At 32.0% G+C, this 18,422-nt stretch overlaps 1 protein-coding gene and 1 long non-coding RNA gene across 3 annotated transcripts; one reads left to right on the top strand and one right to left on the bottom strand.

Annotated features, from left to right (window-relative positions):
• Positions 1 to 1,570: 1,570 nt before the first annotated feature.
• Positions 1,571 to 3,578, top strand: LOC112683944. The gene is made up of 4 exons (XR_003148628.1): positions 1,571 to 1,994; positions 2,871 to 2,962; positions 3,276 to 3,437; positions 3,502 to 3,578. It is a non-coding gene; the product is annotated as an uncharacterized LOC112683944 (long non-coding RNA).
• A 4,213-nt stretch (positions 3,579 to 7,791) lies between these two features.
• On the bottom strand, positions 7,792 to 14,813 carry LOC112683953 (neurogenic differentiation factor 1-like). Of its 2 annotated transcripts, none has more exons than XM_025555216.1 (4): positions 14,510 to 14,813; positions 11,891 to 12,402; positions 9,592 to 10,008; positions 7,792 to 8,422 (listed from the first exon to the last, which is right to left on the bottom strand). In XM_025555216.1, the coding sequence occupies exons 1-4, from the start codon at positions 14,562 to 14,564 to the stop codon at positions 8,282 to 8,284; spliced, it is 1,125 nt and encodes a 374-aa protein (XP_025411001.1). In that variant the 5' UTR covers positions 14,565 to 14,813; the 3' UTR covers positions 7,792 to 8,281. The 2 variants fall into 2 exon arrangements, with proteins under 2 accessions (XP_025411001.1, XP_025411002.1); XM_025555217.1 differs by having other exon boundaries at positions 9,592 to 10,005.
• Between the last annotated feature and the right edge of the window lie 3,609 nt (positions 14,814 to 18,422).

Genomic DNA, 18,422 nt, shown 5'->3' with positions numbered 1-18,422 from the left:
CCGTGTCCGTCACCGTTCCAGAGGCCAACCGCGACTTCGGGTGCGGAAACTCCTACGTAAGGTCCGTTGACGTGTGCACGCAAACTTACCCGTCCGCCGGAGAAGTCACGTTCGACGTCAAAGAATCTAACGAGGAGGTGAATTCCGCATCGTTTTGCGACGCGGTCGACTCGACGACGAGTGTCCACGTGACGATAGAACAAGTCCGTTCGATAACGACCAAGACGAAATCGTCCCATACGTTCTTCCTAAAATGGAAGAAAATCCCGCAAAAGTGAGTGCAAAACCACATTACCATTAATTATTTACGGTCATGTTCAACGCCAACAGATCCCTTCCGGATTCTGCATATTTTTCACGTACGCAATACGACTTAATTTAGTGCGCAGTGTAGTTATAGAACATGTACGCTTATCATTTTGCGAGACCTAAGTTTGTTTCCCACAATCGCACACATGAATATTTGAGTGGAATTAAAAAATAAAAAACGTTATCATTTCAATACCTTATGAACTTGAGGGTGGTAAAATAATTTGCCTCTGACCGTTTGCAACAGTCGATCACAGTAAAACGGTCGCTAATAGTGTAACACCAAACGAACAAATACATATAACACGATACTAATCAACAAGATATTATTTAATATGTACATAATTATCTGCATGAACTCTCCAATGTTTACTAATTACGACGTACTATTCCCAGGAATTGAACGTCACCTACAAATTGTGGGAAAATCGGTTTTCACAATTTTCAAAATTCAACGACGGCTTTATGGCAGACCCAGGTATTTTAGACAGGCGAATGTTTTTAGTTATGGTATCGACTCCATTTGTGTTTTCATAATTTTACGATTTTTACAGCGACCCTTTACTCCGAGCCTCCAGAAGTTTTAGCAAAACTTATGGCTTTAAGACGTTAAGACCGTTAAAATACACGATATGACATGTACTTCGACAGATGGATTCATGAAGGTAACTATATAATATTATTATAAACTGAGTTTCAAATATTGCCCAATTTTTTATCGATTATTCAAAACCAATGCGAATTGATTTAAGGTATTGAGGTATAAAACGACGAAACTGAGCCATCGGTTTAAATATTAATATAATTTTAGTAATATTGATGTTTGTGAATTCGTTTTTTTTTTTATTTAAGAGGCGCATAAAATATTTGCCTCTGCGATTATAATAACAATACAATATGACTTAAAATAATGTTAAATTTCACAATTAATATATAAAAACATAACAAGATAAGAGAAATAAACACAATTATTAAGATGAAAATAAAAATATCGAAGATAGTTAATTATAATATAGATAAGCATTACAATAGAAATTTTCATATTTTAATATTTAGATATGTGGTTGTTAGCTATTCGGCTAACAGGTAAACATAAAATACAATTATAAAAATTGCAGTTGATTACAATTATAATAATAACTTAGGAATAATATTATCGCATGAAATCGATAATTAGAAGGTGATTAGATAAGAATATGAAATGAAATAGTACACAATTTGATGTACTTACGATGATATATGAAATTACAATTGACCTTTATTTAATAATGACGTAAGGAGTGACAGGAGGGGTTTTATAATCGCAGTGAATTCGGTAAAGAAAAAGTTAAATAAAGTTTCTATATTAGGAGATAAGTGGGAGCGTTTATAATTGGCGGAAGTAGCTTCGGCATATAATAGTTTATCAGTATTGGAATTTAAGGTGGATTTAGGAGAGTTAATATGAGAATTGGGAGTAGAAATTAAGTGTTCACGATGAGGTGGTCTATTTTTTAGTTTTTTATAAACAGTACAGCCTTTGTTATTTGCTGGGTGACTACCTTGGTATAAAGCACATCTGGCCGGAGATTCTAGTGACGTAGTGCATACGTCAGATCTATGTTCTTCGCCACATCTGATGCATCGTGGAACGTGGTTGCAGTAACGCTGAGTGTGCCCGTAAGCTAGACAGCGGTGGCATTGAGGTGGGTCTTTACGTGAATAGGGTTTTTCGACAACAATTTTTGTGTGCAGAAGATGATCGATTTTGTATAAATCTATATTGTTAGTGGCTTTTTTGAGGTCGACGAAAAAGAGAGGTAGAGGTGATTTATCGGAACAGAGCTTAATGTTATGAACGTGGGTAACCTGGTGTCCCAATTCCGAAAGAGCGGTAATTATATCTTCAGTAGTGGTAGAGGGGTGGAGATTACAAATCACCACACGTAATGGGCGCTTATCATACGACTGGTATGAATGAAAACTGAAATTGGTCTCAACTAGATATTTAATGAGTAGTCTGTAATGCTCATAGAAATGAGTATGGATGATCAGGTAAGAAGGAGTGGTTTTACAGATAAACTCAGTTGTATTGATAATTTTCATCAAGTTTGAGGTGAAACTGGAAAAATTACTCACGCCTTTAATATAAACTGCAGGTGGTTTTGGTGGAATTTTTTAATCATGAGATTGAGTCTTGTTTGGCTGTGTGTTTTCGTTTGAGTCGTTTAGTGTGGTAAGAACTGAGTACCGGTTAGGAGTCATAAATATTTTTGATTTCTTATCCACTGGCTAGGGTGAAAGCGAAGAAGACGATAAATTTCTTTTGCTTATGCCACGACTATTAGTCGATTAGTTGATTTATTACGTAAACGTAAAGACAGAATATAATAATATAATAGCGTATGAAAAACAGATAACAGAGCGAACGTAATGACCGTGCGTTCATGGTGAACGTTATCGCCAGACTGGTGAATTCGTTGAACAGCAAATTAGGATAATGATATTTTAATTTATTTGGAAAATCGGAGTTCGCGACAACAACAGGTTGGATTTAGATGAATTAATTTTGTTGGTTTTAGTTTCAGATCCAAATCAATCGTTTACGAAGGGATCTCGTTTTAAATATAGACAAAAACACTTACCATTCAACTAATGACTGAATTCATTCAAAGTGAGTATTATGATTTACTATATGATGTATGATACAATGTAATTATACTATTAACAATCATAAACATATAATATATACTCTTATCTTATACGGAGGATGTCGATCGATATCACACTTAATCAAAATATTTTGACTTATCATTTCAAACTATTTAATCGCGATAGAATTATAAATATTATTTAATTTTATCATGTAAGACTAATTAATGAGATAGTTAAGAATTGAATAATTAATTTAGAAGTAGTAAACGAATTTTATTTCCCATTTTAAATTCCAACATATAATAAATCTAATTTAATCTTAATATTTACAGGATATTATTCAACAGTTATCCCATCCCCTATATCTATTGAAAAACGATCAAACTAATTTTGTTTTATCGATAATTCGTGCAGCATTGTTCAAAAACATTCAAATCAGATCAAAAGCTTCTTTTGAAAGCAAACTACTTTTCAAAAATAATAGTTTTTTTATGGTGAATATTAATAATTTTGAATTCATAATATAATATAAAATTTATCTGTTTTAATATTTTATAGATTCGATAAAATACATCATGATGATGAACGTCAGCTCGCCGAACATGAAATACATAATCAACGACATTGAAGATGACTTAAAATATTTTATAAATGTTCAATTTCTTAAACTATTTTTCTATAATTATTTCATAACTTTAATAACATTTTGCATATTGTTTACATAAATTTTATTTTTTCTTACAATATAATATTATTATAATATTGTATATTTCTATTTTTTGGTTTCTTATTTATTTCATCGCATACATGATAAAATAAATAATTAATAATGTAGGTAACATTAAGAAAAATCGATTTGATGATGAATTTATAAAACTATAAAATATAATAACTAAAATGGGTATAATTTTTTTTTACGTGGAAGAAAATTCACATATTATTCAAGATAATGTGCAACTGAATAAGTTCCTATATCTTTGTTTTCAATTGAATATAAATATTTATAAAATAAAATTAAAATACAGTGGATTCCGCCTAATGTAGGCATCGGTTAATGTGGGTAACAGGATTTTAAAAATGTTTCTTTGATACAAAAACAGTATCTTAAAAGTTAAACAAATGCAAGTTTCGTTGTATTATCAATTTTCAATACACTAAAATACATAAATGAAATAATATTAAAATATAATCAGAGATCATTATATACTGGCTAGATAGACAACGTTTCCTTTAACAGACTTATCAATATGAAAATCAACATAAAATCAATAATATATTTTTCAATCAGTATGGTTGTATACAATAATAATGTATTTTTGAATTAGCCAATAAATATTTAAATTACAAAATCATAAACTTATTTTATTTTCATATCAAAATAAAAAAAAGAATCATTCAATATAATGCCCCGGTTTAGGGATTTAAGAATCTGACAACCCTACCTATTACTATTATCCAGTTCGAAGACCGAAGAGATGAAGGACGAACTTCCACCACCATTATTTAAATAATAAATTTATATATTTTTACAATAAAAACTCTGTTTTTCTATACAAAATGAGTATTGAGTATGTAAATTAACATTTTGGGATGTTAATTTCGAAAATGAGGGTGCTAAGCACATCCAATCTCCCCCTAAATTACGTCTAAGACGATACGCGTACTTATCATTGTCAAAACCGATTTAATGTTTTTTATAATATTATATCAACTACATTGCTCAGTATTACTGATCGTTAAAACTTTTTTTCGTGTAGACCAATTTAATATGTAAAATATTATCAGTTGCGTTTAGCTAAAAAAAATGCGATGAAGTGCATGGAGAAAAAACAGATTTTAGCAACCTCTTTGAGCCATACGGTTTAATAAATATTAAATGCGATAAACGATAGACGATATATCATACGGTAGAGTACTTGTTACGATACTTGTATGCGATATTTTAATTGTTCGGACCATTCGAATTTTTGGAAACTATAATTCGATTGTTCGGCAAACAGAATGAAACTCGTAAGAAAACCATATCATTGCGTCATAACGAATAAACGACACACACGTAGTCGTATATTTTCGTCTGTCAAATTAAATATCTTCGGGCCGACAACACAGGGGAGCTCGTTAAAAATATTTACGTGCAAGTCCACGGGAAAGACATTACAATATATTATGATAGCGTCTGCCGGGAAAAGACGTATTATTTTCTAATGAGGTGTTGTTTACAAAACACCGCGTGTCAGATCGCGGCCTATTCCTATTATGCCACGCGACGCGTTCTTTGAAACGATTGTATGTTAAAAAAAAAAATTATTTCTACAATTTCTACGATCGGTAACGCAGTTTGATTTTACCAAAAGAAGAGACATGCGAATTTAATCGTACGACCGTTGAAGCACCAGGATTTAAGACCAACGGTATACCGCTGCACCGTTGTATTATACGACAATAATAGCTATGATTTATCCATACATAAATATTTAAATAAAATGTATTGATTTTAATAAATCGCGATCGACTAAAATCCAAATAAAACTAAATCCTTTTTGTTGTACATTTTCCACTCGGTATACCTGAAAATATTTTTCAGCGTAATTGTTCGCTTATAAAATATGATAAAAGTTTTTATTAATATTTTTTGCGATTAATTAAATTCTAAAAACTATATAATTGTTTTTGTTTTGCAAACCTTCTAAATGTTTGTATTTAATACATTTACACATAACATTGATGACATGATCGATATGATATTTGATCAAGTTAATTATATTTTACGTAAGATCGTAAAAAATTACAACAGTTGTCAAGTTGACAAATGTTCAATATAAATTATAATTTTATTTATGGCAAATCAAGTAAGAATGTTCGATTACACCCATTTTTTGACCATATTTATGATTAAACCCTGCTTAATATAGATACCAGTTAATTAATACAACCGCTTAATCGGTTAATAAATAAATTAATGATTGTAGTGTTAATGTTCATGGCTTATTTAGTCCACAAAACCGGATAAGTGGAATTTTTTGTCGAGTATATATTTCAATTATGATCGATAATCCGACAAATTGGGTTACGCTTTTATGGATGAGATGCAGTTGTTGTAGCCACGATTTTTTTTTCGAGGGAAATGGGGGCTTATCAATTTTTATACAGCGATGGTTATAGATCATCCAAAAGTTTAACATGTGGATATCGGAGTTATATTTAAGATTTTGATTTCTATAACCTTTAACATATATTGATTTAATAATACTTTTGTATGCTTTAAATACTTTGGATATTGTATTTATAGTAATATAAAATAAATTATTTTACATGTATTACTTATTAAAAAAAAAATAATAATAATAGAAATACAGTTTTTTTTTTATAGGACATGATATAATAGACCAACATTTTAAATAATAAGACAAACTCCTACTTAATAAACGTGAATATAGTAGGATGAATAAAAATAATTAACAATACTTATTTAATTACTTTTTAACATTTTTAATTAATTTTATTATTAAATGACAAAAAATTTAAGTAACAATTTTAACCTTAAAGCCTTTCCGCAGTTAACAAATATATCAAATATTCGATCATCTGAAATTTCAATGTCTCTATGAATAGATAATAATGCGAGTCCCACAAGTTTTGACTCTGAAATTGAATTCGTGATTCGCGATTCGCGACCATCGATGCACAATATTATATACATTGAATAACTGCTACCACAGATAGATTTTTATAGATAGCTGTAGAGTGTTAATACTAAAATTTTTATGTATTTTTACTTTTTTAATTATTTTTATAAACCATTAATATAATTTTCTTAATATTTGAGGGGTATACAGCTCCCTCAGCACCACCCTTGGCTATACCACTGATGAGATATGCCCAAGTTGTTATTTAGTGCATCAGCTGTTAATCGTGAGTGGTATTTTGTTTCTAAAATGTAAATAAATATTTTTTTCGTGGGCATAATTATTTTATTTTATATAATATTACACATATTTTCTATTGATTAAAAAATAATTATTTTATATTAATAAACCAGTAACTTACCATTAAAATGTTCATTTTTGTAATTTCGTATTATAACAACCGTTTTATTAGGATAAAATAACATGTGAGCGATGCATCTTAATAAAGCGAAGTTTACAATGTATATTTTCGTATATTTGTTTTAAGTCATAAATTACCACTGTGACGTATACGTAGTTTATATATATATATATATATATATGTATTCAATTACCTTTTGATTTACTATCCATACGTATAAATTTAGATCATACACAGTTTTGTGGTCTCAACTCTCATGTATATACTATGCAAAGCACCACAAATCACTATAATATATATATCGCAATTAACAGTGCAGTTACGAACTATAATATGTTTAAATTTCGAGCGATTTTCATACATACATCAATATATTTCGATTTAAATAGATAAACTTGAAAATAGATTTTTAGTATCATATCGTTATTATCTGCACTGTACAAAAAAATAAAAAAAATATTGTAATTAAAATACTTGTACTATATACTTTTTATGTAATCTATATATATATTTTTACATTTCAATATGACTTTACTTCAAATTCGATTTGTCGCTCGATTTGAAGTAGACAATAATATGTTTAATACTATTGAACGTATAGCAACAATGTGCTAAACTACAATTTTAAATTAAGCAACATATTTTAACGTACAATGCGATTTATTATATAAAATATGTTTTTAATATAAATTGATATACATGTTCAAATAAAATGTATACTTATATAATATATTAACGTTGTTAAAAAAAGAAAATAATAATATTGCTCGATACGCATATAAATGCATAGTATATATGTAATACTAAATAATTATAATCACGCAAATCACTCGAACATTTAACATTTAAAAATATAATAATTACAAAATTTCCAATCTTTTTTCTCTTAACAGGACTGCAATGACAGGACGAAACACTTTAACGCATTCAAGAGAAGCCGACGTTTCGACGCTTTTTAAATTTAACACTAAATATACCTCTCCCCGACCGTATTCACACGTATAACATTTATACATTACACTAATTACACGTATATAACAATAAACCGATGCGAAGTACCAATACATATACAATGCTAGGTTTAAAAAATATAAATTATGTATTTACAGAACTTTGTGACTTTTCGTTGCGTTTACAGTGTTGTACAGATTAAAAAAAGGGTGACATTTTTTTCAACATAAAACGTACACTTTAGATCTCTTGCGAGTGCCATTTATAGTATTATATGTAAAGCCAAATATTTTAAAGTACGTTGTGAAACTATTGGAATTGAAGAAACAAAAGGTGAACTTTACACTTGTTCCTGTTTCAGCTCTAAAGCCCATACCTCCTGTGGCCATCCGGTCCTGCCTTTACTCCGTTTTTGATGGTACTGGTGTTCGTAGTGTTGCTGTAGGTCGGCAATAGACGAGTCCAAAGGATTTCGCGGCATCTAAACAATATATGAGATGAGAATTATTTTGCATTCGTATACTACGCGTATCGTGCAGCGTTATTGCATTTAATACATTATACTTTTTTTTTTTTTGCATCATTTATATATTATTTTTTTATTATCATTTAATGTCATAATATAATGTAAGATCTTATGTACTAATATAATGAACTTTCTCTCTCTTTTTCTCGCCAAAAATATAACCTATACTTATGTACACTGTATTATAACTATGGTTTTTGGTAGCAACAAAATATTATTATCATACGAGTAATATCGTTGACCTAAGCACGATCTCATCGGACAATCGCTACGGTCAAATGTTTTCTGTTTCATTTTTTATCCTATAATATTATCGTCGGTTTTATGACACACGAGTAATTATTACGGTTGGTACGCGCAACGCGTTCAGATACAACTACCCCGAGCTCGTATTCCCACCGTATTATAATCGTCTCACATCCCCTATACGGACGCGCGAAACCATTAAGACGGTTATTATTTACGCATTCGTTGCGCTCTGCTGCTTGCCACAACAGTGTTGCGGCGCACAACAAAAGGATTCCTCGGTTTCTCGCACGCTTTCAACAATGTGTCACGTGTTCGACGTGATTACTCGAGTTCATATAGACAATTGTTATTACTATTTATGTTTTGCAACCCTCCACGTCACGTACGGTATACTACATACGATATTGCACCGCGACGATATCGTTGTCGGACAAGTGCAGCGTTCACGGAAGTGCGGGTTACGGTCGCGGTAACGCGTAGGCGAATGTGACGATAGGGTTGCGAAGGGTTAAACGGCCGGCTGTCGCGTTTAGTGCATATTATAATAGAATTATCATTAGGTCACGGGGTCGAGTGCAGGCGACGCATGGAAATCGTGATCGTATTGAAACGTACATGACGTGATGTACGAGATGGAATGTAATAAGCAAATGGAGTCGTGCTCTCATAAGTCGCGTATCTGCAGTTTAAGATTTCGTTAATCTTGGGCGATGCGTTCTCGGCGCGCGTGAAAGTTACATGTGTTGAACTTTGCATACGTAAAATAATTAGTCTACTCAGACGTTGTTTTTTCAAACGGGGGAGAATCGTTTAACGTTCCCCCTAACCCCAACCCCAAGTATGCGATTTGCGGTTTACGACCGACGCGGTAGTACCTGGTGCTGGGCAATCTTGTGCGTGGCGGAAGACCGCCTGGACGAGTGCGCGGACAGGTCGGCTTTGAAACCGTCCGTGTCCGGGTCGTCGCTGTCCAGCACGGTCATCAGGTACCCGATGTAGGACGTGGCCAGCCGGAGCGTTTTGATTTTCGACAGTTTCGTGTCGGACGGCACGTTGGGAATGCAATCCCGGAGATCGGAGAACGCGTTGTTGATGCTCTGCGTGCGCCGCCGTTCTTTTTTGTTGGCCGTGTTCCTGCGCTTCACCACACGCACCACTGGTACGGGCAAAAGCGTCGCTCCGTCCGGCGGGCGACACGGCGGCTGCTGCTGTTGCTGTAGCCGTTTGTCACCTTCGCTGACCACGTCGTTGTTCTGCTGCTGCTGCTGCTGCTGATGTTGCTGATGGTACTGCTGCGGAAAATAACGCACTGGATACATTATCACTCGCATAACATTTGATTAAATATATGATATAACGACGAATTGAAAATATAAAAAATTAATAAAAACTACCGGACGGGTTGAGAACAATAATACAACGATTGTCGGGTATTATTATTACATGTTTGTAAACAGAATAAGAAATCTCGTATAAAATTCCGGTACTGATGAGGATAATTGCACGTGTGACTAATTCACCGCACGCGCTTACCCGTACAGAATATAATTTAGTTATTAAAATATGAACTATAACAGAAAACCCTGAATGTCATCCCCGAGTCATTTTGCACTTTTCGGGTTCGGATATCGAGTGTAGTACGTGAAATAGTATACACTGCGACGTGCGGATCCACACGTGTTCGGGTAGTCATAAATCCAAACCCATTTACAAAATAAGAACTGCTCGAACAGGAAAGTAAAAACAAAAAAAAAATGAACTAAGTTGAAACGCAACATATACGATTATGTATGTACATAAAAGGAAGACACGATTTATTTTACTGTCCGAGTCCTGGTCACACAAAAAACTTTAAAACGATTAGAAAAAAAAAAAATAGTTACAATTTTTGGCTAACAATAATTGAAGCGCGAAACATTACTAATGAACAATGCAATTTTCAATACATTTAAAAACTTTTAGTTATAATTAATGATAAAGAAATTAAATTTTATTGAAGAAATCTCTATTTAATATTTAGTGTACATCTGTTGAATTATTTTAATTACCACAACGCTTCTTTTGATACTCGATAACGGGTTATACATAATAATAACATAATTTAAGTGAAATAAGGTCCGATATAGAATCATATTTTAAACGGAAATATTTTATTGTCCATATGGGACTGTATATATATATATATAAACTGTATGGTAGTAATTCTAAATCGAAAAATTCGAAAATTGTAATTAATTTAAAAATAATAATCCAACTTATATTTTAATAAATATAGAAAGGATCCTAGTATCATATACCGATTTATTTAATTATATTTTTAAACAGTTTAAAAAAACTTGACGAATTTTAAAATCGATTAGAATCAATCAAAACTCATCGAATGTGATATTGTTATCCGATACAACGACTGACACGATTTGATTTGAAAAGAAGTAAAACTATCAATTTTAACGGGCCGTAATATATTAAAAATTTGTTTAACATGAATATAAAAGAGAATCCATAACGTTCGTGGCCGTAAGAATAGTAAAAATGATAGCGTGTGTTTTATCGAATTTCGATATTTTTGGGTTTTATAAGTGCTTATACTATCGATTTTAAAGTGCATTTTGGCGCACATTTCAAAAGTTTTATCGAAAATCAAGTAGTCCGGTAAATATTTTTCGTTATCAACAGTTACTGTTCAACCAAACTGTAATTTTTTCATAGTTGCTATCTTTTTAGTAAGTGGGGTGGTTTAAAGCGTTTAAATTATAGTTAAGTGGAATTCAAAGTCAGAGATTGTAATATGATAATCGAACACGTCACGAATCAATAGTAGCATAAAATAGATAAGTGCATATAAGGTTGGGGTCTTACTATGCGTTTACTGCCGTTTTGCATGCACCTTTCACCACTGTCATGTTAAGCGTTTTGTAAACGAGTGTACTTAATTTTGGTGCCAGAACGGAGTGGTGGAACGCATATTATGGCATGACAACTCTCATTCAAGACAATGCGTGAGGGTGACGGAAATTGCGTGCGCATCAGCGGTTAAGCGTTTCCGACCGACCCACCGAATGTGCGAACCGTCGCTAAGTGCGACCCGCGGTGTCTCATGGTTCCGCTTGACGCGTTGAAAACAAGTGAAACGCATAGTACGATCCCAACCTACGGGATCTTGTGGCCACGTACCTGTTGCGCCGGCGGCTGTCGCTCGACACGAGCCGTTACGGCATAAGGGTCTTCGTAGACGACGGCCGCGGAGTTCATGTCACACGCGTCCGCCGCGTTGTTGTTGTCGTACGGCGGCGGCTTATCGTCGTACCCCAATTGGTGGTAACCGCTGCCGCCGTCGAAGTAACCACCGTTGGCGAACTGCTGCTGATGCGGTTGCTGCAGGTGATGGTGGTAAAGGCCGCCGCTGTAGTCGCAGTTGGCCGCGGTCTGCATTGCGACCGCAGTGGACTGTGGACCGTAACTATTGTACGTGATGTCCTCGTAAGAAATGGACTCGTCGTCCACGAATGACGACGATGACGACGCCGTGCTGTCGGTCGGCTGGTGACCCACCACGCAAGTCACCATCTGTTGTTCCGCGGCCGGCGTCCAGTAAGACGGTGCGGACGGCGATAGATCTTGCACGGCGAACCGTTCGTCTCCGGCTAACGGTGCGGCCACGGACACCGTCATGCATTCTTGCTTCACTGTAACCGCGAAAATGTCAAAATATTATCGGCTGCCCGCGCATGATTGGCGTGATCAACGCCTCATGTATTACATGTTAATCCTAATCCGGAACGATCTCGTCGAAAATCGGAAAGAAAAGAAAACTGCCTAGGTGGAAACTTTTTCTCAGGATGGCTCAATCCGGTGGGTCTTATTTGAATGTTATAGTTTTCGTTTATAAAACGGCAACTTCAACACTTGGGTTATTTTATGTTTAATACACATCAAAAGAAACTGGAAAAGTACTGTACAAACGATTCCACCCCCGACTGACAAAACATCCAAATCTCTTAATATCAGCTTTCGATTCCGACGCCATTTTTGGTAATCTTTATCACAGACTAAAGCTTATGGGACCCGTGTTTCCCCCCCATTCAATACCTATTGATTATCAGTGTATATTTTTTAACTGTGATTATTTATTCAGTGGCGCGCCCAGGGGGGAAAGTTAGGTGTTAATCTCCCTCAATTGACACTTAATCCCCTTATATGTATCTTTGGTATTACTCCCACAATGCATTTAAGCGTATTATTACTTATAACATTCCCATCATTGAAATTTTCTGGACACACCACTATATTTATCTGTTTTTTAAAGGTATTTGTATGATTACGTATTTAGTGTATTTTTGTGCTCTCCCCATTATTTATTTTTAAATTTACCCCTGTGCTAAAGAATAATGATGTCGTGACTTAAATCTATAATTCAATTTTTATCAAAATTAAATAAATTAACATGTAAAATATCGACTTATCTCATGCATCTCATGTCATAAAAAAGCATAAATGCTTATGGTAATAATTAAATTATAGATTGGTTATTTTAAAATTAAGTTTTATAATGAAAAATGTTTTGTTTACGTATAATTACGACATAAGACGAATTCCGATTTATTTAAAATCCAATAGTTGGGAATCAAACACAAAACGAAAATAACGTTAAACGTTATTAATATGTTCAAGGGAGGACTGGAATATTTTTACAGTTGGGCATATTCTACCCTTAGTCTTTTAGTGCAAATTGAACGAAGTGCTTTAGAATGCTGAAGAAAGAGATGATGGTATACAGTAGAATTGGAATCCAAAAATGGTAGAATATTGAAAGCGTGCTTAAAACTTAACGACTTAAAGAACTAGTAGAAAACAAACTACAGATGAAATAATTATAGTGCGTCCAGTTAGACGGGATTTAACTTCTAACGTGGAACATATAATGTATTATTATTATTAGATGTATTATAATATATAACGAACTGCGTAATACATCAATTTGACTAAAGTCCGTTCGATGACAGTCATAGTACATTGTTGTAGAATTCCAGTGTTTCCGGTGTCTCTATATTATATATAGTCTATATATTTATGTACCGTCTCTATTGGTCGAAGTGTATAAAATGAATTCATTATAGAGGAATATTTGATTTTATTTACGTACAATTTATTTAACTTTTATAATATAATTTAACGTTTAAACTTGCAAAATAACAATATCATACAATTGCCATAGTATATTGAATTAATGAAAACTTAATTAAAACTATCATATTATTATTCAATAATCAAAACCTAATTATATTTTATTAATTTTACTTTGTTTTATTTTAATTAGTTTTGAAAAAAAATTTTTTGTTTTTACCGAATTTATCATTATATATCTATTTTGGATTTGTTTAAATGTAATAATTTTATAGTCATATATAGTCATTTATAGTCATACATATTCATCTTATTGTAAATTGAAAAATGTTGTATAGTTTAATAACATTAATTTATATAATGTTTTGTAAAAATTGCATACGTTTTGTATATTTTATAAATCATACTTGATAAAATAATTTTGTTTTAAAATAATTTAAATTATTTTAAACTACTGAGTTATGTGTAATGTATTCTTATATATTGTAGCTCGTATTGATTACATAGTATAAAAATAAAATTCTATGAATTTGTAATTATCATTGAGTGTATATGTTGCAGTGTATATACAACTATTAAGTCTTATCTACATGTGTATTATGGGACTTGCCACAACAGACATCTTTATGCATTAATAAAAAGTATAAATTTGAAAAATAAAACGTTTACCTGAGTAATTCGGTTGATAATGTCGAGACGAATAGTTAATTATATCGCTAGTCATGACGCGCTTGATTTATAACACTGTCAAAAACCAATATGATCACAATCGGTGATATACGACGCGAAATAATGTGATCCGCGATTTGAGTAAATATAAACAAAAGGATTATTTTTTATGTGTACGGACGATTGCGAATAAAAAAAAAAAAAATCCTGATGAAGAACAAAACAGGGAAATCCATCAAATATTGTACGTGGTAGTTTCGGGCCTAAACATGTATTATTATACGAGCATCGTAGTCGAACCCGAATGATTCTGCAATGAATCCCCAATCCCTAGCCAAATGCCGAGCCACTTGTTTTAGCTGCACAAGTCCCGCCCATTCGTTTCCAAGGGGCGTTCATCGATATCTCTATTACGTAAACTGTGTGTGTGTGTGTGTGTGTGTGTGTGTATAATGAACGCTCGCACGCGCATTCGTACACATACTGTACTGTATATTATCGCATATATACATATATAACTATCATACGACCGTCGACTTCGTCATGTGTCAAAATAACGAAAAATATTAGACAGGGATGACTGATTTTACGGTCGCTTAATGTATGTCAAGAAAGCGAGAAAGAGAGATAGGTGCGCTTTTAATACAAGTATATACTTATAAATGTTTTATAGTTCAATGTAATACGATTTCCTATGGATAAGTATGTTATATTCATCTCAGTGGAGTATTAAATGAGAGGAATATGAATGATATATCCCCATTAGAGCTTCTGTTTTCAATATTTTTTAATTGTAATACCATTATTATTTTTTATGAATGTTTAAAATTATTAAAATGTCGACGGAAGTAAAAATGTTATTCTTAGGTATATTACATGTATTTTTCATAATTAAGTTACGTTATATCTATAACTATGTACATTTTGTTACTAGAGTAATTATAATTAATAAATATTCCCTTCCCCTAAAGGAAAAATCTTAAATACTCCTCGAATTCGTTTAGCGAGTTCCTTTTTCTCATCGTCTCCGCCTTCAGCCTTCGATTCGTGGTGCTTACGCGTGCGCTTGTACAAGACAAAATTTTTTTTCAAATACCGATCGACCGGAAACCACTTGATTGACGTTTCTTGTTCTAAGCTTCTACTCAATGTACTCATAGGTACATTATAATTTCCCATATTATAAATAGGCTACTATACCCTTATCCATGGTGGGGGTTAGTCAACCAGATAATATTTTTAATGCTTATAGATATACTCACGGATGCACATATTCTATACACTGCAGGGATATGATCATATTATATACTAAGTGGTTATACCAAAGTAATATATAATAATATAATATAATATAATATATAGCATAATGAAGCACTTAATAAACATACATCCATATTTTCTAGACGGACTGCGATATTCAAAATAATGGATGATGAACATTATCTAGTACCGATATAATATATTGTATTTATAGATATTGTATACGAAAAAAATCTCATAAAACAGAAAAATTATATTTTAAACTTTAATACTATTACGTCATTATATATCAGTACATTTATAAATAACTTATTATCTAACCTTGAAAGTAAAATTAAAAATATGTAAAAACCGATAACAATCAACAACTTCGTTATTAAAATATTTTAAATTTATATATTTCATGTATTTTATTTGATATATAATATTCGAAATACTGCATGCATAATTTTTCATATATATATCCCATGTATAAAATCTTACATCGTAGTAAATATAATAATTATTTAAACAATGTTCTACGAATAAATTATAGAAATATAATTCATGAGTTTACTTCAATATTATATAACACTAGAGTTTATAAGGGTTTAATGTTAAAATTAAAGGATTTGGAATTTATATAAATGGAGAATATATTTAGCTATAATATATCATATAGTTGTATGCGCCGTATGAATAACTGAAATAGTGCTAATTGATAACATTTAAAAATAATATAAAGTAAGAAAAATATATAATTATTTAACGGCAGTTCACAATAGATCTAGACTATTATATTCATTGCTATTTATACTCTGAAAATGACGATGATACATTTTGGTTTTTGCATATATGATATGCTACAAGTATATACAATAATATAATGTAATATATTCATAAACAATGCAATTAATTGAGATTAATATGTAAAAAAGTAGATATAATAATAATAATAATAATATAATTTACTTATTATTTGTATATATGTATGTGTAAACCATCGCTAATCAGAATAAAAAGAAGAATTTTACAAAAATGTTACAATAAATTATTGTATAAAAATTAATATACAATCGGTGATTTTAATATTAATTTATCATTTCAATGCATTTTATATGACGAAATTCATTTAAACAATGATGAGATATATCTGAAAATTATTAATATTTTCATTTGAAATAGCTTTATCGCAATTACATTATAAAATATCATAAAAGTTTAATATTATTATTGGTATATTTAGGACTCGTTTATGTATTACTCTATGTTTTCCTTCTGGAATCGCTTCAGTATTACTACATCAAGTGTCTAGACTGTATTTAAAAAACATATTTAAAAATATATATATATATATAAACATAAACCATTTCAAGAAAAACAATGAAAGTTTTTTTCCTAAAATTGTATAGTTGAATGTTTACAATTTGTTTTCATAGTGGTTTACTGCTATTTATAACTATTTGTACACACAATTCAAGTATGTATAGATTTTTACAGTTATAACTTTCAATTTTTAAATTCATTGATCGTTTTTTTTTCGTTTTCGATGGAAGTAAGGTTCTGATTTGAAATAATTTGTGAAGCATAGTACTATAGATCTTCCTAAATAAATGATTTAATATAATCCTTCAATACATTTTTTTTTACATTTTATCTTGTTTTTTCGACGATCGAAAACGATTACGAGTGCAAAAACTGAACGCGTCCAGTTACCAGTTCCGTAGCAACCAAACATTGCGTCCGGGGCGAAACTTCATAATGTGTTCCTTATGTATTTTTAATTTAAAAACATTATGCTTATTATTATATATTATTTGTCAATGATTGCTTTAATTAATATGAAGGATGTTAAAGATTTGGTAAACAAAATATACGACATTGACCGTTGTAATTTTTAACATTAAATGCAAGATTTTAATTTTTGCGCTCTTGCAGGAATTGCGCCCGGGGCGTAGGCATCTCTCGCCATCCCCTTGCTACGGCCCTGCCAGTTACGATGCCAATTTATCGAATCGAAATTAATAAATCTAATCGTCTTATGTTTATCTCTCGGCCCAAGCGTGTTTAGCGTAATACGGTGATGTTATATGACTATCCATCACATATCAACTACTTCTATTCATAAATAAATTTACAAGTGTATCGTTTTATACTGATACCGCGGATGGTAGTAGCAACGGCGGCGGCGGCGGTAAAAAATAAAAATACTATTTCCGGCGGACGGAACACGACGTGCTCTGTGCGCAGAATCGACGCGTTAACTCCGATCAAGTCCATTGGCCGGCTTCACATTTCCCCTCGAATTTCCGGCACGTCCAAGTCCGCCACGCTGCACGGAGTAACCGCCTACATAAAAGCCAAACGCGTGCGCTCATATGTATAAGTGTACACGAATTTATTATTACATTTTACTGTTTATTATATTAGATTATAAAACGACGGCGTTTAGTTTTTGAGCGTCGGCGATCGCCCCCTAATGTAATTCGTTTATTGTTATTACTATACCACCATCGTTGCTATTATTACCATTATTATTTTATAAAATTATGACGTTATAAATACACAATTTAAACCAACGGATGAGGGAGACGATCGCTTTAATAACGTAATCGGGTTCTTTTCTTTATATATATATATATATATATATATATATATATATATATATATATAT

Source organism: Sipha flava, unplaced genomic scaffold, assembly GCF_003268045.1.
Source record: "Sipha flava isolate LNK unplaced genomic scaffold, YSA_version1 237_pilon_pilon, whole genome shotgun sequence".
Classification (NCBI taxonomy): Eukaryota; Metazoa; Arthropoda; class Insecta; order Hemiptera; family Aphididae; genus Sipha; species Sipha flava.
This window is presented reverse-complemented; position numbering and strand designations above follow the sequence as displayed.

Coding starts and splice junctions, on each gene's coding strand:
- LOC112683953 (XM_025555216.1), bottom strand. CDS start 14,564: ATGACTAGCGATATAATTAACTATTCGTCTCGACATTATCAACCGAAT. Junction 12,403..14,509: donor TTATCAACCGAATTACTCAG/GTAAACGTTTTA, acceptor TCGCGGTTACAG/TGAAGCAAGAATGCATGACG. Junction 10,009..11,890: donor GACAGCCGCCGGCGCAACAG/GTACGTGGCCAC, acceptor TATTTTCCGCAG/CAGTACCATCAGCAACATCA.